Source organism: Oculina patagonica, chromosome 14 (genome assembly GCF_052425735.1).
Source record: "Oculina patagonica isolate OP01 chromosome 14, crgOcupat, whole genome shotgun sequence".
Taxonomy (NCBI): Eukaryota; Metazoa; Cnidaria; class Anthozoa; order Scleractinia; family Oculinidae; genus Oculina; species Oculina patagonica.
In genome coordinates this window covers 10,487,113-10,511,099 of record NC_135771.1, presented here as the reverse complement: position 1 = coordinate 10,511,099, position 23,987 = coordinate 10,487,113, and the positions used below count along the sequence as shown (strand labels likewise).

At 38.4% G+C, this 23,987-nt stretch overlaps 1 protein-coding gene and 1 long non-coding RNA gene across 5 annotated transcripts; one reads left to right on the top strand and one right to left on the bottom strand.

The window, feature by feature from the left end:
* Window positions 1-25: 25 nt before the first annotated feature.
* LOC144637795 (follicle-stimulating hormone receptor-like) lies at window positions 26-9,692 on the bottom strand. Of its 3 annotated transcripts, XR_013567802.1 has the most exons (5): window positions 9,522-9,692; window positions 7,885-8,052; window positions 5,137-5,208; window positions 3,200-4,811; window positions 26-3,124 (listed from the first exon to the last, which is right to left on the bottom strand). XR_013567802.1 is itself a non-coding variant. In XM_078496876.1 (4 exons), exons 1-4 carry the CDS (start codon window positions 9,569-9,571, stop codon window positions 3,389-3,391), a joined length of 1,713 nt encoding a protein of 570 aa, XP_078353002.1. In that variant the 5' UTR covers window positions 9,572-9,692; the 3' UTR covers window positions 26-3,388. The 3 variants fall into 3 exon arrangements, 2 of the variants coding, with proteins under 2 accessions (XP_078353002.1, XP_078353003.1); XM_078496876.1 differs by having other exon boundaries at window positions 26-4,811; XM_078496877.1 differs by having other exon boundaries at window positions 26-4,811; window positions 7,885-8,057; window positions 9,522-9,593.
* Window positions 9,693-12,483: 2,791 nt separating this feature from the next.
* Window positions 12,484-23,287, top strand: LOC144637669 (uncharacterized). Of its 2 annotated transcripts, XR_013567752.1 has the most exons (5): window positions 12,484-12,914; window positions 16,878-16,943; window positions 17,565-17,827; window positions 19,334-19,406; window positions 22,686-23,287. It is a non-coding gene; the product is annotated as an uncharacterized LOC144637669 (long non-coding RNA). The 2 variants fall into 2 exon arrangements; XR_013567753.1 differs by lacking the exon at window positions 19,334-19,406.
* The last annotated feature ends 700 nt before the right edge of the window (window positions 23,288-23,987 follow it).

The following is a 23,987-nucleotide window of genomic DNA, read 5'->3' as shown; positions in this document are numbered from 1 at the left end:
ACTGAAAATGGACTTTTTAAATCTGGTCATTTTTTCACGTGTGCATGCAAACGTTAACAGCATCTATTCTCCTGACCGTAAATGTTAAAAATAAAATGAAATCGAAGATTGCATTTCCACTGAGTGGCTCTTCGTCAACTGTTCCCGATCGAATTGGAATTTAGAAGTGTTGGTTTTTTGGAGGGAGGAAAACCGGAGAATTAATCCGGAGAGAATCCTCGGATCAAGGACGAGAACCAACAAAAAACCCAACCCACATATGGACCGGGTCCGGGAATCGAACCCGAGCCACATTGGTGGGAAACGAGCGTTCCCACCACTACGCCATCCATTTTCCCCATGGTAAAGCCCAACCCTGCTTTTAATGTTGACAATTCTCCCGTCGTCCACACTCTCGTCGTCTTCCGTGCCCCTTAAGACGCCTCCAGCTTCACCGCCGCTCAAAAACGAATGGTTTTTTAAGCCATTCTGGTCCGCGGTACTTGGCTTTTTAATATGTTAACGATTTTCCTTATGAAACGTTGATTAAAATTTCGTTGAACAGTAAGAATTGGGATGGAATCATATTTTCGTGACAAATTACCAAGTAGCGCTGACGGGGATTGCATACATCACGCAAAGACAATAACTGGGTGAATACATCTTGTCATCGGTGAACCATGAAATATAAAGTGCTATCTGTACTGATCTTGCTGTTTGCTGACAGTCGCACCGTTTACAAACATTTTCTTTGGAAGATAAGCACCTACGAAATTTGGCCTTCAACTCAAAACTTCTTTTTTCTTTTCTTTTCTTTTTTGTGGAAGCGCACTATAATTTCCCTGAGTTAGTTAGTATTCAATAACATTATCCCAGCTGCCGTGGTTCATTTATTGTTCTAGCAAAAGGAGTTTTTCTTTCGCTCTTTTATGCAACAATTCTGTTTTGGGTGAAAAGGTTACTTTTTTACGAAAACCAGACTGTAATTCGAATTTTACATCAGCTAGTCAGTTTTTTCCTGATCCGTGTTACGTGTTCTTTTCTAAATTCCAACTTCCTATTTAATTGTTATGAAAATATATTCTTTCTTATTCTTAATTTAACCCAACGGTAGTCCATCTCAACGCTTTACGTATGACCACAGTACTATGCATTAATCAGTTGCTGTTGTTAGCTTAAGTCTAGCAGAAGAGTCAAAAGAGCGTGCTATCCAGAATTTTATATTACGTTTACTTTTTACTCAAAGTTGAAATTTATTAAAAAATAGCAGATGCCATTTGTTGATCGGGACTCAAATTTTTGGCAGGTGAAATGAGTTTTCAGTTGCTGATCTAATTTCAAATGTCGTGATAAAACCATAGACCATTTATGACATCTTTTCTACTTTTTTTCTCTTGCCATTATCTCGTCGAAAAGGCAATCATCTGACAAAAAAGTCTGAACCTAAGTACATCGCTAAAGACTGAAAAGAAAGTCTTTTCTCGGGCTCAAAAATGAATATCTATTGGAAATTCAAGAAGAAAATTAACTTTATGGGGTAAACACAGGTACAGGAGTAAACAGCTGTTTGCAGTGTTATTCTTTTGTTGAGTTAAAACCGGCCAAGCATTTCCGTTGTACACAATATTTGTATTCAGGTCGCGTCAGTAGAGAGTGGCTTGCGACAGATGGCTTGGGACGCGAGCGGAATGAAATGTTTAAAGATATACATGCAATTTAACACGGAAATGCCTCAATATCGAACAGATGTCAAATACTAAAATTATAACGCGCACGTACAATCGAACAACAGGAATACCTTTAAACCATACTAGCTAATGTACAATTAAAATTAGACTCCGATCATGATGTTCACACTAAAGTTGCACGAAAAAAGCGATAAAAGCGTAGCAAAAATGCCTATAAATTACAAGAGTAAAAGAAAAACTCATTTACTAAGACAAAATAATTAACCCAATCGAAGCAGCTACCAGTTGATTGACTACAGTGGAGTTGTTTAATTTTCACCCACATGTACAGGGCAATTTAAGGACGTTCGCGCTAATATTTTCGACTACTCGAAGGATTTTTTATTTTTTTTTACTGTGGTTAGATAATGAGTTACTTGTGTCAGAAATGCAAAAAAAGTCTGAGTCACCGACTTCGTTTCAGAGATAAGCGTGTGGGGAAAACCCCTGATTTTTAAAAACTGGTGCACGTAATTCAGCGTGGTTTATAATTACTAACCCTTGGTGCTAGGGTTACCCTAGCAAGAGGGTTAGAAGATAGCCCGGGTTTACAAGCAAAATTCGCAGGTAGGGTAACCCTACTTACCCGGGTCAACTTACACCGGTTACGCTTCAGTTAACCTTGTAAAATTTTGTTGTTAGAAACTGTTATTCGAAAATAATTCCGTTCCAGTGCAAAAATACGACAAATTGTGAATGAACACGATGTTTCTTGGTCACAATTCGCTGTTTTTGTCGGTATTTTTAAACATATTTAGCTTTTTGGAGCCAAAATAAAGTTGTCCCGGGTAGGCGAGTTATCCCTAGCAGAGCGTTTACAAGGCGCTGGGGTTACCCTAGCTGCTAGGGTAACCCTAGCACTCAGCTAGGGTTACCCTAGGTGCTAGGGTAACCCTAGCCCCTTGTAAACACGTCGATGAAAAAAAGAAGAAATGTGGGAGCGCTAGGGTAACCCTAGGTGCTAGGGTAACCCTATGTGCTAGGGTTACCCGCCTGCTTGTAAACGGAGGCAAACGATCTTTGTCACCTTTTGTAGAAGTGTGTTTATTGCGTAAATAGTTCCTAGTGTTACCATCTTTTTTGTAAGACTTAACCCTGGAAAAGCTATTTTAAACCCTCACACGGCAAAATGAAAAGCTCAAAAACTGTAATTCGAACGTGCGTGGAACCAAAAAGTCAAACTTTTAATCGATAGATTTTTTTCATTTTCTAGCAAACCTTCGATTATCGTTAACAAAAGCGATCAGTTATATACAAAAGTAAGGGTCACCGACCATTTAAGAAAGCAAACTGCAAGAAAAGTTATCGCAACGGCTACCAACCCTATTTGTGTTTAGAAAGTTCATGGTCCTTGTTCATTTAACAGTGTTTTTATAGTGAAAAGACTACACTGTATAAATATCGTGTATCGCCTCAATCTTCATCATCATCGTCGTCGTCGTCGTCGTCGTCGTCGTCGTCATCATCATCATCATCATCATCATCATCATCACCATCATCATCATCATCATCATCATCATCGTCATCATCATCGCTATCACCACTACCACATCCAGCAACACTGTCGTCATCATCATAGTCGTCGTTATCATTATCGTGGTCATCGTCATTAGGGTCACCGTCTTTGTTGTTGTTGTCATCGTTTTCGTTACTGTCATAATCATCACCATTTTCGTCGCTCTTTACAGAGATGTAGAGTACCCGTTACTTGTTTCGTCACTATTACAACAGTTACTTGAAGACTGGACATCTTTAATATCAACCATTGCAACCTCGTAGACTTGAAAAGAATTCTTGCTGTGTCTGCTTGGATTTTCCCTTCTTCGTGTTGTGCGGCATTTACACGATGGGGAGATTTCTTGTCGGAATTTCTTTTCCCTTAAAACGTAAAGAAAAGGATTGACCAGCGAATTTAGTGTGAATGCAATTAAGATGATCAGGTGCCTGACTTCTTTGCTGGCAGTGTTCTGACGCCCAAAGAATGCGACAGCTATTGCAGGGACATACCAAAACACCATCGTACTCAAAACAAGGGCAAAGATCAGCTTAGACACTCGTACATATGTTTGTGTTCCCATTCGCTGGTTCTGTGTCTTCACCACTCTGTAGATTCGAAAATACATTATGCAACAGGATACAAACAGAAGAGCACTGGAAGCAATAACGGCCCTCTCAATGTACGAGTCGATTGAATTTGTTGATGAATTCACCCGTGAGCAAAGACTCCCATAGTTCACTTCTTTCATAAAGCCAACTGACCCGATGCTTACAACAACAATAGCTATAAACCATGCAAAGCAGGCGGCTAATGATATACAGCGACGACTTAAAGGAGGTTTTGAATGGTTAACAATGCGTTTGTAGCGATCCATAGTCATTAAGAACAAGACCACTGGCTCGACGATGAGTCCCGCTGAACGAAATGATATTATGACAGGACAGACGTATCTTTTCGAAGAATCGATGTATCTTCTTTCTTCGTAATCAAAGGCAAGAACTGCAACAACTAATAGGAATAATCCAACGAAGAAGTCACAGACTGCTATATGCCCAGCTAAGACCATAGTGCTAATGCGCTTGAGCTGGGATGAAGTGAAAACAACAGTTACCGTGACTAAGTTGATCAAAACGGCCAAGAGACCCAAGATGAATATGAAGGTTTTTAGTTCGATGCTGCCTACAAGAAGAGACGTAGACGTCCGTGAAGCATCGGTATTGTTAAAGTTAGAAACGTTGCCTTGCGTGATGCTGAGAGTGGCATATTGTGCAAAATTCACATCGCTTTTATCCATTTGGTTGGATCTACACGACGAAGAAGGATAGTAGAGGCAGCTTACGCTCAAGCAAAGACCGGTCACGTTTCCAAATGGAGGGATCGTTCTTGACTCTCTTCTTTCGTCTGAAGGACATTTGGATGATAAGTTTATCTCGCAACTTTCACAGCTTCTAGAAGCGTCCACTTGAAGCTTTTCCAGTGACGGCAGGAACAGTGTGGTAGACGGTAAATGTTTGTATCTATTACCTCTGAGGTTTAAATGTCGCAAGGATTGTAGCGGATGAAACGCGTCTTGTGATACGCTGTGGATATGGTTATTTTCCAAATCCCTAGTGAGAAAATCAACACTAACCTAAGTGAAAACTCATTTTACCTATTCATTTAATGTATTGAAATTCTTGATATTGATTTCACTTTTTATTAAAATTTTCGTGTTAATTTTTCGGAATACTTTTGATGGAACATTAAATATATAATGTTAAATATGTTCCTTATTTACAAAGTTTACGAGGTCTCTAACCCTGCGAAAGACCCATTTGTAAGCTGGACTTTCAGTTCAAAAACCTGCCAAAATACTACTCTTCAGTTTAAAGACGCTGCTTTGTATACAAGTGTCAGTTACAAGGTATCTGTTCATAGTGTTTGTGTACTCACAGAAACTGGAGTCGAACAAATCCTTTGAAAACTCCAGGAGGTATATGCTTGATTTTGTTTCTTGCTAGAGATCTTAAAGTGAGAAAATTGGAGGATCTAAAATTAACAACACTAAAATTACCGGCCCACATTCTTAAATCTCAAAATCCCAGACTTCGTTGCTTTCTGTATTCACCGTCCTTATAGAATCACACTATACACATTTAAGTTTTCTTTGATCAATTTTGACATCTCTCTCACAATTTCCCAATTGATCTGTTTGATTTGACCAATGAAAAATATATACGACGCTAGCTTCATAAACCGACTATACAGGTACGTAATAACAACGTAATATTCTTTTTGTGAAATAACATTAAACCATATCATAAAGGACAATGTCAATATCTAACAATAGCTCAATGTACTGAATTCGGTAAAGAAAAGCATAAAATTATTATTTGTTTGTGGTTAAGATCATGGTCACGTCATTCCGCTCTCGAGGTGGCGAAATAAAGTGATATGATATTTATCAGACGCCAAATATCTGATTCTCTTGCAATACTGCTATGACATTTAAAATGCACAGAAGCGAGTTTGCGACAATAGTTTTTACTCGCACGAAAATATGACGTGTACTAATAGCCGTTGTCTAATATTTTTGTATCCACTCTTTTATAGCGCAACCGGGCTGAGGTGGAAATTTACATCAAAACTTGAGGACCTAGACTTCGCTGACGATGTAGCTTTAATTTCCTCAACCCAAAGGCACTTGCAGTTGAAAACAAACAGGCTGGTAGAAAATGCAGAAAGGACAGGCCTTCGGGTAAATGTCGGGAAGTGCAAAGTCTTGAGAGTCAATGCAAAGAATAATGAAGCCATCACAGTGAATGGTCTGGCGTTGGAAGATGTAGAGAAGTTTATCTATCTAGGAGCCACAGTATGTAAGCAAGGGGGCGGAGAAGAAGACATCAAGGCTAGGCTAGGGAAAGCGAGGGGAGCGTTTGTGAAGCTAAATCGAGTATGGAATTCCAGCAGTGTGTCGAGGAAGACGAAGATCAGGCTATACAAAACATTGGTCAAACCAGTTCTCATGTATGGTTGCGAAACATGGAAAATGAACGAAGGTGATGCTAAGAAAATCGATGTGTTTCAGAACCGATGCCCGAGGAGGATAATGAAGATTAAATGGCAAGATAAGATTAGTAATAGAGAGCTACTGGAAAGGGCTAACGTGGAGAGGTTGAGTGAAGAGGTAAGAAGAAGGAGATGGCGATTTATTGGACACATCCTCAGACAACAACCTGACAATGACTGTGTTACAGCCCTGACATGGACCCCAGAGGGAAAGAGAAAGAGAGGCAGGCCAAAAACAACCTGGCGGCGCACAGTAGAAAAGGAGAGGTCCAATGCAGGGTGGCAGTCCTGGAGAGAGGTGCGCACTGCAGCGCAAGACAGGAATCGATGGAGAGCACATGTGGAGGCCCTATGCGCCAACTTGGCGCCAGGGGACAGGTGAAGGTGAAGTTTTATAACGCGCATCGTGTCATGCGGAGCTTACGCGTGTAGGATGGCACTCTTTGTCCCTAGGGGGAGAAGGGTACTCCCGTAAATTTGGGATAGCTGTGTGCCGCAACGGTTCTCAAACCCTGACCCTATTTTAACAATAGAGTGTTTCTGTCGAGGAACTATCGGCTGATAGTTGCCCCGCGGAAATTTGATGTTCTTAAAACAAATATTAGCCCGAGAAGCGAAGCTTCGAGGGCTAATATGCTAGTTTTAAGAACATCAAATTTCCAAGGGGCAACTATCAGAACGATAGTTCCGAGACAGAAACACTCTATTGTCTTTATTGTTTACCACTAAATTTTCTTCCGCGCGCACATACAAAAACCGAGCTTCGTGAATTATTTTTACTTCTCAGGATAAAAAACTCAATTGAAAGCCGAAATTTAACAAACGAAACAAAACCAAACAAAAACCCACGAAATGCAGTGAATTTGTCTGCAGCCACGCTTGTTTACAAAAAACAGTCACGGGCGGGCTCTATCGATCCGGGCATTTTTCACGGGAGGGCACTATGGGCTGATAGTGCCCTCCGGCGGACGGGCACTATCGCGTCACGTGTTCAATTTAAACCAATCAGAATCGGAGAAAATTTAGTGGTGAACTATAATTAAGGATAGAAAACCAAAAAATACCCTTTTCAAGGCCAAAGCCCCCCAAAATGACACTATTCAACGATAAAACGATAACTGAGAATTGTGCGAACAGGTCGTTTGCATTTCTTTTCTTTTCAGTTTTGACAGACCAAATCTTTTTAATTTGTTGAGCTAAACGTTTACGCACCAAAATTCGAACTAATAAAATTTAAAGGAATCCTATCCAAGGATCACACCACGATTGCAACGCCAATAGGGGCTAAAATTAAAGGATACCCGTTTTAAGGACTGAGGATCTCTGAAGCCATAACCTACCCAGAGGCACATACCTAATATAGCTATGACAAGTGTAAATTGAGGGCGCGTTCGTTTGGGAATATTCCGGAATAAGAATATATTCCGGCTATTCTGCTCCTGGGAGCAGAATAGCCGAAATCGAAATCCAAGTATTCCGGAATAGGAAGAGCAGCCAAACAAACGCTTATTCGTATTGTTCCAATTATTCTTATTCTGGATTGATCCCAAACGAACGCGCGCTAAGTGTTAATTGACTATCACATTGTGAAAATATGTTACATTGATACTATTTATGATGACAAACTCTTACAGACTAGTGATGTTTTCACCACGAACGGTTTTAAGAGATCGGAGATCGTCCATGGTACAACGCATTGCTGTATCTTTACACAAGCACTTTGGAGGACAACTGCTAAGTGATGGGTAGTAAGACACAAGTCCAAAGACCAAAGGCAGCATCCATAGCTTGATCATGTTGCTAGACTAGAGAGTTTCCCAAAGTAAAGAAGAAAAAAATGCACGTGAATTAACGAACAAACGAACGAATAAAGAAATGATGGATGAATGGACGAACAAATAATTAAACGAACGAATGAATGAAGAAACGAATGAATGAAAGGACGAACGAACGAAAAATCTGTATAAAGAGATGGGTGGCCGAATCATGATCAGTGCATTTGCTTGAACTTTGCTTTCATTGCCGCTATCTTGATTTCTATTACGTGAGGCCCCCTGCTAGGGGATAGATATGAAAACGATGAATGCAATTTCACCTGATGATTTACGACTAAAAAGACTAACATTTAAGGTAGTCTATCTTTTTCTCCTTACTATATACACTCTTGATTGAAAGTTGGTGTTGTTTCGTTTAATCAGTAATGGCCCCGGGGGTACTTCCTATTGTGGACTATATGAGAAGGCCCCGCCCGAAAAAGGTACCTTTTTCTGGCTGGAGGCATATGAAAGCGTAGCCATTTTACATTGGAGTAAAGAAAAAGGGTAGGTAAAACTGTCGTTTTATAAGGGCCTTTCAAAATATCTTAAACGGGCCCACTGAACGGTTGATTCATCTAAATATTTTATGGCGCTGTTAAGGTAATAGGTTAAGAAAATCGTGAAATAGAGATCTTTTCATCAGCAGCTACAAGTTCAGTAAACACCGCGTGAACATCAATTTTTCATTGTGGCCTATTTTAATGACCTGCGTACGTGCTCTATACCAAAGAGCAATTATTTTATCTGTAGTGCGATCTTTCATTTCTTGTTCTTTACAAATTAAAAGAATGCTTCATATATTGAAACAACTTCTTATCGAACGGCATGACTCAGTTTATGATTGTTTCATCCGGCTTTGGTTTAAAATTAGCTTTAAAAATCAAAAGACGATGTTGTTTCATTTTCATATATTGTTATATAACCATTACATCACTATGCGTTGGATTTTAATTTGTTTATCTCTTCGTACTTCTGAATCGATCATGAATTTCATAAATCATCTTAAGCCTGAGATTGCCTTAATACAAATCACTGTTGATGAAATGCTTTTTTCTGGCATTTATTTATTGTTAGCATCAATTTCTAAAATCAGCGAATATTGTTCTCGCGACACTGATAGTGCCAAAATGCTTTCGATAAAACCGATAAAGTTAGTCAAGTATATTTTCGTTTTCACCTCGTCCCAAGTTATCACATTTCTGGCCTTATGTTACTGGAGAACTGATTAGCAAGCTTTGAACAAGTTACAATCTTTCAATCGGGAATAATTTTTGTCATCTTTCTTGGTCCTTAGCCCAACAAATCACTGAACACTGTCTCAGGTATATTAGATCTTGTTTTCCGAATTTTCTAGTATTTAAAAGAATAAAGACATATAGATTCCTGCTTCTTTGTGGCAGAAGGAATGGTAGGCACATAAGATATTAGTCAGTATGTAGTGTCTCTACTCACCAAATGGCCTTAGGCACGATAGCTGAAGACGACGCTGACTTAAAGGGCATCAAGATTGTGAATAACTGAGCATCTAAGTTGTATTAAATATTACTTTCTGCTTTTGCTTGAATACAATATCATATGTTAAGTGATTAACTGTTGCCATGACTATATTTACGTTTATGTTTTCATAATGACGACACGAAGTCTGTGCTTTTGGCTGAAATATTGTTTTATTTGCTTAAAACTATAGATATACCGGTATCTTACAAAAGGCCAAACTACGTGTTATTGCTTTGCTATTTTATGGTTATTATGAATCCTTTTTTCAAAACTTTTTTTAATATTGAACGTTAAATGAAACGCTAAATAAACGCTTAAAAGAATGTCTTGAGAAAAACTGAATTATGTGTTTTGAAAAACTGTTTGACTCGAACATAAGAGAAACACTCTTTGGACAAAAGTCACTGAGTTTGCTGATTTCAAATGAAGCTTTCGTTACATTCCGGGAATTCAAAGATCCGTTTCTAGCACCTGATCTTCGCAGCATTCATTTCCACTCTGTGCAGTAACACTCTTTGGCGGTCTAAAGATTTACGTTGCTGTGTTTTAATTCTCAAAAGGATAATCTGTTTTTGTACAGTCTCAACCCAACAACAAAATCACCAATTGTAAATTGATGGAATTCCGAGTTTAAATAAAGTGTCACTCACTCGCTCACTTACTCACTAAATTATGACAATCTACCAAGGTTTTATGCACCAAACAACGTAGGAAATACGGCAATTCCAGCTGCTTTATGTGTAACGTAAACCTCTTTCGATGATTATTGACAATGAGTAATCAGGGCAATGTTTTGACGTTGACTGAAATATTGACCATAGGCACAATCCAGTTGCAATCCTCAATATCTGTTTATCTCGAGATATGATCATCTGACGAATTTGCATCTCGAGATATATTCGTCAGGCACAATATATTTTTGTTTCTCGAGACATTTTCGTGTTATACATGATTTGTAAATAGAGCAAAGGATTGCTCGTTGCTGTAAAAGCAGATCTTTTTAAACAAGATAGTGGCAATATCGCGTGTCATGTAGCATTTATTCCTTTGGACATCACACAGCCACTGCACTTGCTTTGACGTAGCACCACTTAACTAAATTGGACATATTAGCAAGGGGACGGTCAGATATCCATTGCAAAATAAAGGAGACTTTGCCAGTGATAAGAGATTTAAAACCCGCCCTGAATGATAATGTGGGCAGCGAAATTACTATTTTATTTTTATTATTTTTCATCATCATCTGTTTTTCGTCATCTGTCAATCCTATTGTTTTTCGAATTCAATTAAGTTGTACTTTCATTATAACGGTTACTTCTAGCTTTTGAAGATGTATGTTGAAGCATATGGAACGTCAAGTAAAGGGTTTTTTTTTTTCTAACAATGCGTTTGTCAGTTTGCGAGTTATTTTTAGTTGAATTCGGCACATTGCTGCCAAAGATTCGTCACACAGCCACTTCACAACACACTTCTTGCGAATACTGCCCCAATTATCGAAATGAGTGCTACTCACGTACATGTATTATATATTTCGATGCCCAAAAATCTACAACCTTTTGATAGAACAAATATTTAGTAGCATAACGTCACTACAAAGAAATCAGTATATTCATCTAAACGTGTTTGACGCATTTCGTGTATCGGGGAATGTACTTACTCATACGTTTGTTTTCGTAAAAAAAGCAGCAATATTCCCATAAATATGTGTATAAAGTTGCTGTAGGTAAAAAAATGTCGAAGTGGCCTGGGGCCGAATTTCGGTTAAGGACTGTGTGTCAAATGTATCAAATTGGCCTGGTGCCGAAGGTTGGTGACGTGGCCGTGTGCCAAATTGGTCGAAGAAGCCTGGTACCAAATCTCGCAAGAAGAAACGCCAGCTAACTTGTGAAGGTCTCTTTAAATTGAGGAGAAAAATCTGTTTCTGCATGATACTGTTTTAACAGTCTTGAGCAGGACTTGAGTTCTATTTCAAAACTGACCGCTCCTTTGACGAACCGCGTAACAGTATCTCGAAATACAAAAATATCTCTACATATGGAAAAAGATATCTTTAGATGCAAATTCTTCAGACGGTGGCATCTCTGGGCCACCGTACGTGAGTGAGGGATTGATGATAGCTATATTTCACTATCTAAACAACTCTCGATTACTGCGATGGTTATTCGGAAGCTGATAACCGGTTTAAAGTGATCCGTGTCAAGGATTTTAGCCACACTTAGGCATAAGAAATGACCATTTAATTCTTTTAGATATATAAAATAACCTCTTGAAACAGTGAAGGAATATTTAAAAACACACCAAATGCAAAAGACGGTGCAGATGGCCAAAAGTGTCGATGAAGCTATGGTTTTGTCATTTAGAATCATAGAATTAATTTCTTTGCAAACACTAAGTTTCATAGCGCATATTTGCCAAAACTAAATGACAAAATTAACTCAGCCGTGACACAGTCCCTTTAATATTCAGCCAGAATATGTGTTTCCTACGTTGTTTGGTAAAGACACCTTTCCAATTAAACTGTCCGGTTAATTGATGTTGGGCTGCGTGACTTAAAAAAATAATCCTTTTGAGAACTAAATCGCAGAAATTTGATTCTTTGGACCAAAATCTTTCATCACAGAAACGTATGATACCAAAAATTAATTTCACGAAAATCTAAATTTGAATTTAGCACAAAAAGAATTGTTCGAAGCACAACCAAATTGCAAACAAACCACCAAACATCCTTTTGTCATTTGCCAAGAAAGCATTTTTCATGCTCGTGAAAATCATTTTACCCAAGCCTTTCACATGTAAATCTCTGTGGAAATTGTCACAATTAAAGAAATCGCCTTCAAACAAATGAAATGATTATTTTTTCAATTCCAAGTCTTAATTTAGCGTTTTATTAACTGGGCGTTAGTCCAGTTCATAGATTCGGTAGCTCATTATACAATTTATACCTCATTCTCCCTGTTGTTTCGTTAATGAGGGTTTTGTTTTTTGCGTATATTTTGAAGGAAAAGGAGAGACGTCATGTTATGTTGCGTAGAATTAGGAGGAACGCTAGGACTGAGTTGGATGACAGGGGAGGAAGCAGGTGAATGCGAAGTTTTCGGGACGAAAAGATTGAAAAAGTTGTTCAAAAAACGCCATTTTGAATAATAGCGGACATATTTGACCGGTGGAGACTAGAGGAATCGTGGACTCTGGGGACGAGAATGGCGAGTCGCAGCCTGAATGTGCGTTTGGAATCCAAATGAACCGAAAAGGAATTTTGTAAGGATGACAGGAAGAATTTCTTGTGAGAGGAGGTTGAATTATATAGGCTGTGCACTGAAGGCAGACGGTAATGAGAGACGAGTTCAGGTATGACATGTGTTTATAATAGAATGTAGTTTGCGCGTCCCCATGTTTATTGACCTTTATTGCCAGCTTTCGCTTTGATTTTGCGATTTTGGACCGGCGATCCGATTAAAACAACTTGAACTGTTTAGTGAAGTAAGAATACTCAAAGCAATGGTCGTCGGGTTATTGTTTTTGGTTCTTTAAGAGCATTTTATCGACATTGCATTATGTAAGCTTATATTTTTGGTTTACGTTTTTGGCTGTGTTTGCTCGATCTGGTTTTGTTTGGCCAGAAAATTACTGAAATAAGCTTAACATATTTCTTTTACCCTTTGTTCGCTTTTTGGAGGCAAAGTTATTTTGGCTACTGTGTGCAACATTGAAGGTGATAAAGAGGGTTAATTGTTACTGATATCCGTTTGCTTCAAATCTGTTTATAAGCTCGGGGAACTTGCTACAAAACGGAAATAATTTTTGAAACTGCATAAAGCTGATATTGCATGGCTAAAAATAGTTGCCTAAGTTCATCACAGGTAACCCAAGCTCCTAAAGGAGCCGTCAACATATAGACCACATACGACATTGCGTAATAACGTTATTATAAGGGTTTGTATGGGAATATAACGATCGTAAAAAATAATTCAAAATAGAGGAAAACTATCCAATAAAATTCACTTAACTATCCTCTTCTGTCTATATTTTGTGTTTCTATGCCGTTTGGAGGCGATTTGAAGCCATTTCAGTGGGTTTTAGGTTCGCTGGTTTCCTATCATTTAAGGGTTTGTATGGGAACAACGATCGTAAAAAAATCATTCAAAATAAAGGGAAAATATCCGACAAAATCGACTTACCTATCCTCTTCTATGTAAATCTTGTGTTTCTATGCCGTTTGGGGGCGTTTTGAAGCGATTCCAGTGGGTTTTAGGTTCGCTGGTTTCCTCTCTATATATAATTCCTCAAGGTAGGGCACTCGAGTGCCGAAGGCCAGCAGATCGACTGAAGGAATTCAGCCATAAATTCGCCCCAAAGGCTCCGATTGCCCCAAATTTTCGCCCAGAGCACCGCCGATAGTTGCTTTAACCATTTCTGTGCTTCATCTGATAAATACGCCCGCCAAGGAGCAAATTTAGCTCGCAAATGTCACAAGGCTTTTCCATCGAGAGCCGTTGAAACATGCGTTGACTGTGTGATCCGTGCACGAAGGGTTTGAAAATAGCTTAGCGACCCGGCCTTTTGGTTCAAATTACCTGCGGACCCCACAGGAGAAGGGATAATGTAATGTTATTACCGTGCGGTGAACTTTATCCCTTCTCCTGTGGGGTCCGCAGGTAATTTGAACCAAAAGGCCGGGTCGCTAAGCTATTTTCAAACCCTTCGTGCACGGATCACACAGTCAACGCATGTTTCAACGGCTCTCGATGGAAAAGCCTTGTGACATTTGCGAGCTAAATTTGCTCCTTGGCGGGCGTATTTATCAGATGAAGCACAGAAATGGTTAAAGCAACTATCGGCGGTGCTCTGGGCGAAAATTTGGGGCAATCGGAGCCTTTGGGGCGAATTTATGGCTGAATTCCTTCAGTCGATCTGCTGGCCTTCGGCACTCGAGTGCCCTACCTTGAGGAATTATATATAGAGAGGAAACCAGCGAACCTAAAACCCACTGGAATCGCTTCAAAACGCCCCCAAACGGCATAGAAACAAAAGATTTGCATAGAAGAGGATAGGTAAGTCGATTTTATCGGATATTTTTCCCTTTATTTTGAATTATTTTTTACGATCGTTATATTCACATACAAACTGATAGGAAACCAGCGAACCTAAAACCCACTGAAATGGCTTCAAATCGCCTCCAAACGGCATAGAAACACAAAATATAGACAGAAGAGGATAGTTAAGTGAATTTTATTGGATAGTTTTCCTCTATTTTGAATTATTTTTTACGATCGTTATATTCCCATACAAACCCTTATAATAACGTTATTACGCAATGTCGTATGTGGTCTATATGTTGACGGCTCCTTTAGGAGCTTGGGCTACCTGTGATTATAGTCGCTACGTATAGATCTGCTACGAAATGGAATGAAGTTGTTTAAAAACTGATAGCCTATTGAATATACACCGATACAAGCAATTTGTTCTTTAAAAAGAAAAAAAAACCTGGCAGTTTGCTGCTGTGTGAGAGTTTTAGGGCCTGTTTACATGATTCATGAATGACTCATTCCGGAACAAGTTAATCCCATCCCGATATATTTCACTCTATCTGTTTACATGATACCAAGACAAAAGTCAAGTCATTCCCGAATGAGTTCATTCCGGTTTTTAAATGAATTTGATTCCGAGATGAAACCGCATCTTGTGAAACCACATACAGAGGTCACAGTTTGAACTCAGAGCAAAAAAATGTAAATTATAGCGTTTACTGTTTAGCCCAAGAAGCAGCCCTAATGATCAAATTGCTTGTTAAAATTGCAGATATAGCCATCATGAGCATTAAAAATAACATGTTTGTGCAAAACATGCGCCATCTTGTTTTGATCTTGAGTGAAAACTTCGCACGTGAAAACAACCTTGGTTGAGCTGGTCGATTATGTCATGTGGAATGTATGCAGTCAATGAACTTCATTGTGAACTTGTTCCGAAATATAAGTCATTCTGGAACTATATGTAAACAGGCCCTCATGTGCAAGCAGCAAGGCGTGTGAGGCATGGCAGCGAGGTATAAGAGGTGAAAATCCCTACTCCAAGTGAAAAGGTTAATCAGAGTGCTATATTTAAGCTAGCTGATCTGCTATTTAGCTGGCTTACTAGAATGGATCGCACACCTTGCTGCCTCGCACTTTTGTGACGACCTGCTGTATGACCCCTTATAATAGACTGTCTTTACTAACCCGGTGGAAGTCGTCGCTCAAAATATGGGTATCACAGAACTGTAAATTGTAGATCACTACAGCAAGGTTTTTTGGTGTTGTGTTCATGTGTATACATAGTACTCGTGCCCGAGGGGGGTACTCCAAAAAGTTTTGTACGGGGAGGCTCCGCCCCAAGTTCTAACCCCTTACCCTTTTATATACCATTTTTGACAGAAATTGTACCCCTTTCGTATACCTTTAACTGAAAAAAGGTACCGGTACCCCTTTCATATACCTAAGAGACATAACATGGTCTTAAAATAGGATGTTTTCTTGTCATTTTTATGTAGCGCTTAATTAATAAATTAAAATAATACAGCCATAAATTGCGTCTGTTTGAAATATTTAAATTAAAGGCCCTTTTAAATAGCCAAATGACATATTTCCATACCCTTTCATATACTTAAACGCGTGAAATCCCTACCCTTTTATATACCTGAAGCCTGAAAAAGGTACCCCTTTCGGGCGGAGCCTCCCCGTATAGGCCATTATAGGGAGTACCCCCCCCCCCCCCGGGTACTCGTGTGTGGAAAAATTCACTGCATTTAGTGGGTTTCTTGTTTAGTGTTGTTTTGTTTGTATGCACTGTGACCAGTGATTTTTTTTCCTCCCTTCCCCTCAGGCATTAGCAGGCCATTCACTTGTTATGCAAGTGAAAGAAAGTAAAATCCCAGGTACCTGGGAGAAAAGTGAGTGGGGGGACTCCCCTGCCTCTTATGTTCTCCCACCATGGAACTCCTTTGTAAAATACTTATACCAATCAAGTGTAAAGGTGGATGACGATAACTTGCACGACTGTCATTAAGTTTTTATGCAGCCAAACATTGAAGTTATCACCCGTAGCATTTCATTCTGAATGCAACTTGTAAAGTAACACTAATCAAAATGTTTACCTGTAACATTGAGTGAGCTCATGATCAGCCGTAACAGGTGTTACGGATTACAGCCCTTAATGACAGGCCTGGATAAGGGATGATAACATTGTTGGTAGCTGTGAAATGAATTCTTTATCTTACCTTCTCAATTGTGGTGCTTTCAAGATATTTACTATACTTAATCGTTTGTTTTTTTAAAGGTGTTATTTGGACTTGTGAAAATTTAAAAAGAATATTTGACAGGTGAACTCATGTAAAAATGCAAGGTGAGATTGTGTGAGTCCTTCTTGGGTTGCTGTATGTTCATCCCACGTGGGATGCTGCCTAAAGGATTCTAAAATGACCTGGGTGGGGTGTCACCTAGGATCCTGCTAATTACTCCAGGTGGGATCCCACTCGAGATACCTGCTGCTAATTCCACATGGAATTTTAGCTGTGCATTGATCCCAGGGGGGATCCCACCTGGGATCCTAACTAGTTCTAGGCAGGATCTCAGCTGGAATCCCATCTAATTCTAGGTCTCTGCGCATATTATCTGAAGTGGTAATTCCACATGATCAGGCAAAAAAGATATATTAATTAGCTGTCTTAGATAACAACAGAATCAATACACTGTAGTGTTGTCATTTGAGTTTGATATATTCAATGTAGTCATCTCATTCATCATAAATACATTGTAATTCCATTCGTGTGGCCACCAATGAGCCACTGGTACTGAGCATTTGCTCAGGTCAACTTGAAGGGGCTTTATAATTATTATAGGTAGCCTAGTTGATTGTATTAATGGGGTGGTGGTAATAGACTTGGCCCATTATTATTGTTTTTTGATTATGTAAAATTACTGAAAAGTTTTTTCAATAACTCAATTTTGTTTTTGTTTATTTAAGGAGTTATAATAGTTTCAACAACTGATGGGAACAAAGTGGTGCAAGGAACACTGCTGCTATCATCTGCATACCTAAATCTGGAAAGGCTGTATTAGCTCACATGAAGGGAGAAAAAGGTTGCTTTTTATGTGAAGATAAAGGCAATGGGGTTGGCAATCAGAGCTGGGCTTACAGAGATTTTGGCTTTACAGCACAGGCATGTTGCTCCACATGATATCCATGGAAAAGTTGTTATCCGGAATGTTATTTAAAATGGAGAACAGGTAAGTGTTACTAGCAGTTATTGTATGCTGTTACTAACCAGTTAATTATTTTCAATACAAGTTTTTTTAACTTTTTCATGTATCCAACACTTATTAATTAACATGATATATCTTCTGGTATATTTTATTTATTAATATTATTATTGCTGTCAATCATATGGAGGTGATATCCTGAAGGGAGAGATGAAATGGAAGTGAAGTCCGTCTGATCAAAACCAGTGAAGTTGATAATGACATGCCTTGACCACTTTATAAATAATTATACTGAATATTTTCAAGTGCTGAATCGATTTTTTTTTATTGAGGTCAATGGGATAAATGGTGCTTCTGTGTCTTTGCTGTTTAAATAATTTGACCTTGTGGTGTGTTAACTACAATTGTCAAGGTCATTAAAAATTTTAATTATTGAATATCAAGTTAATAAATCATTAAAATGATTTATAAACTTGATATTCAAGCTTCAGAAAACAGAAATTAGCCTCTCTACTAGTATTGAAAGGTGTCTTAGTGCCCCCTAATTACTTGCTTCACTACAGTATGCAAATGACAGCTATCACAATTCTTGTGAGTGAGCAGATAACATCAACACAGCTAATAATGATTAATAAATGCATTTATATGGCAGATTTTCCATATGTATTATGTTCAAATAAGCTGATGAACTGTTGGACAATTTCTACAGATTGACGGCAGTACCTTATGGTTAGATATGAATTGGTTGATGCTTTGGCATACACTTTTCATGTCAGTGCACCTGCATAACTCATAAGTACTTCCGAAATGATTCGATTTAACACCCGGGGGGCTTATTTACTTTTGGCACCTCATGGAAGGGCGCTTATTGAGACAGGGCACTTATTTAATTTTTTGAGAAAAAACCAAATGTTCAAAACAAAACTTAAATATATATTGAAATAACTAACAATAACAGAAACTGTCAGTAATAAATTGTTGAAAGTTCAGTTACTTTTAAAAGAATTGTTTATTTTAGCAGTAAATATATACATGTTCGGTAAGGTCAATGTTCGTGAGTTTACTATCTATTTGACATTGATGACATTTTCGTTCCCAGAGGCCGCAATCCTTTTGGGAACGAGAATGCATCGATGACTTCAATAGGGGTGGTTATCCACAATAGGGGGGTTATTTGAATAGAGGCTCATAACAATGGGGCACTTATTAGAATAGAGGCTCTTATTGGAATAGGGGCGCTTATTGACAAAAACACATTCGAAGGGGGGGGGCTTATTCGGAAGGGGGCGCTTATTGGAAGGAGGGCGCTAAATCGAATCATTACGGTAACCAACATTGTTTGGCTTTTTCACTGCCACTGGAAGTGTGGAACTAAACTAATACACCAAAATGTTGCATAGAGAAAGTGCTTTACTCACTCTATTATTTAGCAGTATATCAGCGTGAACTGTTGTCTTTTTGCACGGTCACATGTGCCGAATTTAATTGCAAGGCTGTTTTATGTTATAATTTATTTCTCAATTGTGTTTACAGAAAATGTCAATACTTCCTCCACAGAAGGGATTGGGAATTCCTGGTGATGGGAGGGGTCTCAAAGGCCAAAACGGTAAGGAAAGGTATGAAGCTAAATTGGATTTCCGGAGGGTTCCCTCAGGTTGGGGGTGGGGGGGGGGGGTCTTAGGAAAAATTCCTTCTGTGAGGGAGTTATGGATCACTTTTCTTCAGTTAAGCAGAATATTATTTTCTGTTAAAAAAATAGGGCGTCAGATGTCAATATTTCTAACTGCTGGAAACAGTATGATGATCAACTTGAAGCAAAAAGCGATAATGATTGTTTGAATTCTTTGTTAGACCATGTGTAGGGGTGGGTAAGGTGGGGTGTAAACTCCATTGAAGGGTAGGTGCTGAGGTAATTGGCCCTTTGAGAACTAAAGATGCACACAGTGTCCCTTTCCCATTCCCCAAAGATCACTTGGTTTCCTGTTGTCTCTGGTGGGGTAATAGAAGGGATTTTTTTGTCTAAATCATGAATCATCAACAACAAACATCGGGGATGATGTGGTCCAACTTCTACAACAATAAAATAAAGACTTTTTGATTTTGTATCTTTTTTTCTCACTTAATGATTAATAATAATGTTACAAAAAAATTCTTTAATATAGAAAAGTGGAAAACAGACGTTATAGTAAAAAACGTTAGGTTTTTATTTGTACATATTATAGCCTTTTAACTTTTTTTTAAAAAAAATTACATCTTAGCGAACATTATGTTGAGTAAAATTTGTATAAGTAATTGTGGGTACTTGCAGTGATTCTATAAAGTAAGCCTTTTAAAATAGTAAGCTAAAAGGATTAGGCTCGAGATGGGATTTAAAGTTGGAACCTGGTCTTACCAATGCAGTACTGTATGATGCTTTTAGATACCACTGAACCAACATTGATAATTTTGCATGCCTTGATAATTTTGATAATGGTAGAGCATCAGAGTAATATCGAAAAGTTTCAGGTACATGTATGAAGCTGATGTCAAGTGCGATTTTTGTTGTAGATTTGTTTGGAATCTTATGTTAAGCCGCTTCAGACTTGAAATCGATAAAGCTCTTTGGTAGTGATTGCTGGCTGAGAAGGCTGTAGGCTAACAGAGTTTCTCATTCCTAAAATCTGCAATTTGAATTAAGTTGTGCACAAAGCTGTGGTATAAAAAGACAGTAAACGCCAAGAAAAATACATTTTTGCACCGTGTTTTCCAGCATGATAAATAGATCAAGTTATGTTGATTTGGACTCAAAGTTATTGATATTTTTGTTACTATGGGGGGCACCCATGGAGGGGAGGGGGGCAGCACATTGTGTTGTTTCGAACAAAATTTTTCTTGTTGTGTGTAGAAGCATTTCATCTGTTCGCTAAAATCTGCTTTTGTTCACGTGTTGCCAGTTATGTTTTCCTCTTGTTTGTATATCCCCAAAGGCTATTTCGATTAAAGGCAAACGTCAGTTTACTATTTTTAACCAAGCCAAAGTTGCAAAGTGCCCAGCCGTCGCGACTAACAAATACAGCATTTCCTCCGCGAAAATAAAAAAAAAAAATGCTTGAACTGAAAGACGTTTGCATTCTTCCATAATATGTTCGAACAACAATGCCCAGGATAAACCTTCTACTCATACTAACTTCATGCAAAAAAGTCGATATCTCGAAGAGATCTTTGATTTATTTCAAAATTTAACTTCCCTTAAGGTAAACAACCAACTGGCAAAGTTTGGTTGGAAATCTATGAGCAGTTCTATTTCAAGGGAATTACCTTAAGGTCTCTATTCAGAATTCTTGCAATACATAGTTCCGTTGTGAAGGCCTTACTTACAATTTTAGTGGCATTTTGTGGAAGCGCCGGGAGTAGACGAATGGTGACACCAAAAAATTTCCATACAGATAGCGCATCCAATTTTTTAATAAGCGCCACACTCGCGATCCAATAAGCGCTGCATTTGAGGCGCAAAAAAATATAATAAACAGCGCCGCGCTTATTCGAATAAATACCGTAACCTGATGATAGTACTAGTGGCTACGTGCATATCAATCAGGATGTGAAAGGTATGGGAAGCTTTGTGGTAAATTGACAATTTCTTGGGAACTTAATATTAGATGCACCAGTGTATGCAACAGTATCAACGCATACCGAAAAATAAGGGTTATAAGTGCTCCTGCTTATAATCGTGTCTAGTTATAAGCTCATCTACATGGAAACAAAAAAACATCCGGGTATAAGCTCCCCTCCCCCCCTATGGTAGATGTCAGTACTGAATAGGGCTAAATGTTGCTTTACAGTACACACTCTTTTATCGGACACATATATGGACAGGTGCTTTGTTGCGCATTTTATTTGATTTTTGATTTTTGTGTTGGTCCCCTTTTTTATTCTATTTTACTGTACCTTTTATTGGGATTACACGCCTCCCATGCCTCACTGCCTCGCCTCGCATACCCCGCTGCCTCACATATTTGGAATACTCTAACGCAGTTATCCTTCAACAACACCATTCCATTCCTTAGCTCTAGGTCTCTATGGCTGCGGTCACATCTACGACGTAACTAAAGTTTAACTATAGTTAGTCTCAAGTTACGTGACGTCACACCTAACTATAGTTAGTGCTTTCTGTCGTCTTGGAGGTCACACCAATGCAGTTAACTATAGTTAGTTCTGATTAGGTTGTGAATAATTTGGTATTTAAATTAGTTCATGACAGCCCTTGTTGTTCATCTGTGTCCAGTTTTTCCTCTATTTTTTCTATTTTTGCACGGCATTTCGGCGTTGAAGAAAATAAAATGAAGAAAGGATGCTAGAAACCGAAGAATTCAAGCTATATTTTTGCTAAAATTGATGATATGTAATTTCTTGGCATGTTGTTTTTCTTGTTTTCCTTCCCTTGACCCTTTGTTTTGCATATTTATGTTCATCTCGCACGTGCGAAAAGAATTGTCGCATTCTGATTGGCTTTTCGTTTGTAAACTTAAGACTAACCCATGAACCTTGCTTGGGTATAACTATAGTTAGTGTGTATTGTTTTGGATCAGCGAGGCGTAAATTTTCTAACTATAGTTAGGGCGAACAGAGAAGCGGTCACATTACCGAAATAGCTAACTATAGTTAACGCCGTCCTAACTATAGTTAGCAGTCCAGATGTGACCGCAGCCTATATCTCCAACATAATTCTCAGACACTTAACTATTGTTAACAAAATCAATTTGCTATCCAGTCCTTGATAACCAAAATATTAAATGTCAGCCGGTTTCATATCATCTTAAAGAAATTTACTAGCCTCCTACAAACTCAACTTATCTTGTTATCTTCGTTCTAAAACTTAAAAGGATCTTTCTCTCATTTTATTCAGTTGCAGAGCAAGAAAATACATGGTTCACAACAAGTCAAGTATACAAGAATTAAAGGCAACAACTAACGAAATGGATCCACAAGAAAGAACCATCTCACAATTATCAAGAAGGATTATAGTTCAAACAAAATCCATGGATTCTGACTCAACTTTATCAGCTGATCTGACGTTCCACCTCTACAGAGTAATGCATCACACTCGCGAAGCAACTAAAATATAAAACAAAGTAAACAAAAAGCCAAAGAACAAACTGCCGTGCAGTTATTAATACTTCACATCTGTAGAGGAATTACACTTCTTGCTTCAGTCCATTTGCCTTCTGCTTTAAAATAAAAATGTTCTTTATCGACACACGAACTATACGCAATCGCGTACTTCTGTTTCAGGGATAAAAGTCTTCAGTTTGTAAATTCTGCAACTCACTTGAAGTTAACTTGAGCCATGTGATTTGTCTAACAACGTCACAGCCCAAACGTCACTCGACTTACATAATGAAATACACTTTTTATTTATTTAAAATGAAAAATCTCAATGAACTGTACTCACAGCTGGTGATTACAATGAAAAGCAATGATTGTACTCTGTATATAATATATTACTTATATATTGCTATTTCCATAATATTTCACACTCTAGCCATTAACTGTGCCTGACAACAATCCATGATAATAATCCATCTTCCCCATAATTTTTTTACAAACCTAAAAAAAGCGTCTCTCTCCCAGCAAGTCACACAACCGCACGTTTTGTCCCTCGTCTAAACCAGCCAACGATTACCTACATAAAGCTCGCAACCACACTCACCATCAAGCAAACGAAAAGTAACTTTTCCATTTCTTCTGTATGACTTGCACAACCGTCTTTACTCCTTTGAAACAACTCCTTATATTAATCGAATATACAGAATAACCACGGCCAAAAACCTACCATTTTCACGTTGTACCGACATACATGTATATATAGACCTGTATAATACACTAAGAAGTTCACAGAGCGTCGATGAAAATGACTTAGAAAATTTAAAACCCTTATTCAAACTTTCTCTAACCGCACCTTACCGGCAACCGAAACGTCCTTTCTACACAAAAATATACGAACTGACCTCCGTCCAAAAAGAATCGCCTTTTCAGACTGAAGGTAACTAATATCATCAAAATTTCGCCACAGGACGAACACGAAAGCATTCAGAAAAATCACAATTACACCTTTACAATTATCTTTCAAAGTGTCTCGTCATTTCTCGCCCAGTTTTAAGCTTCTTAAAGCTTCTTGTTTAATACTAAAACACATATATTTGAAAAA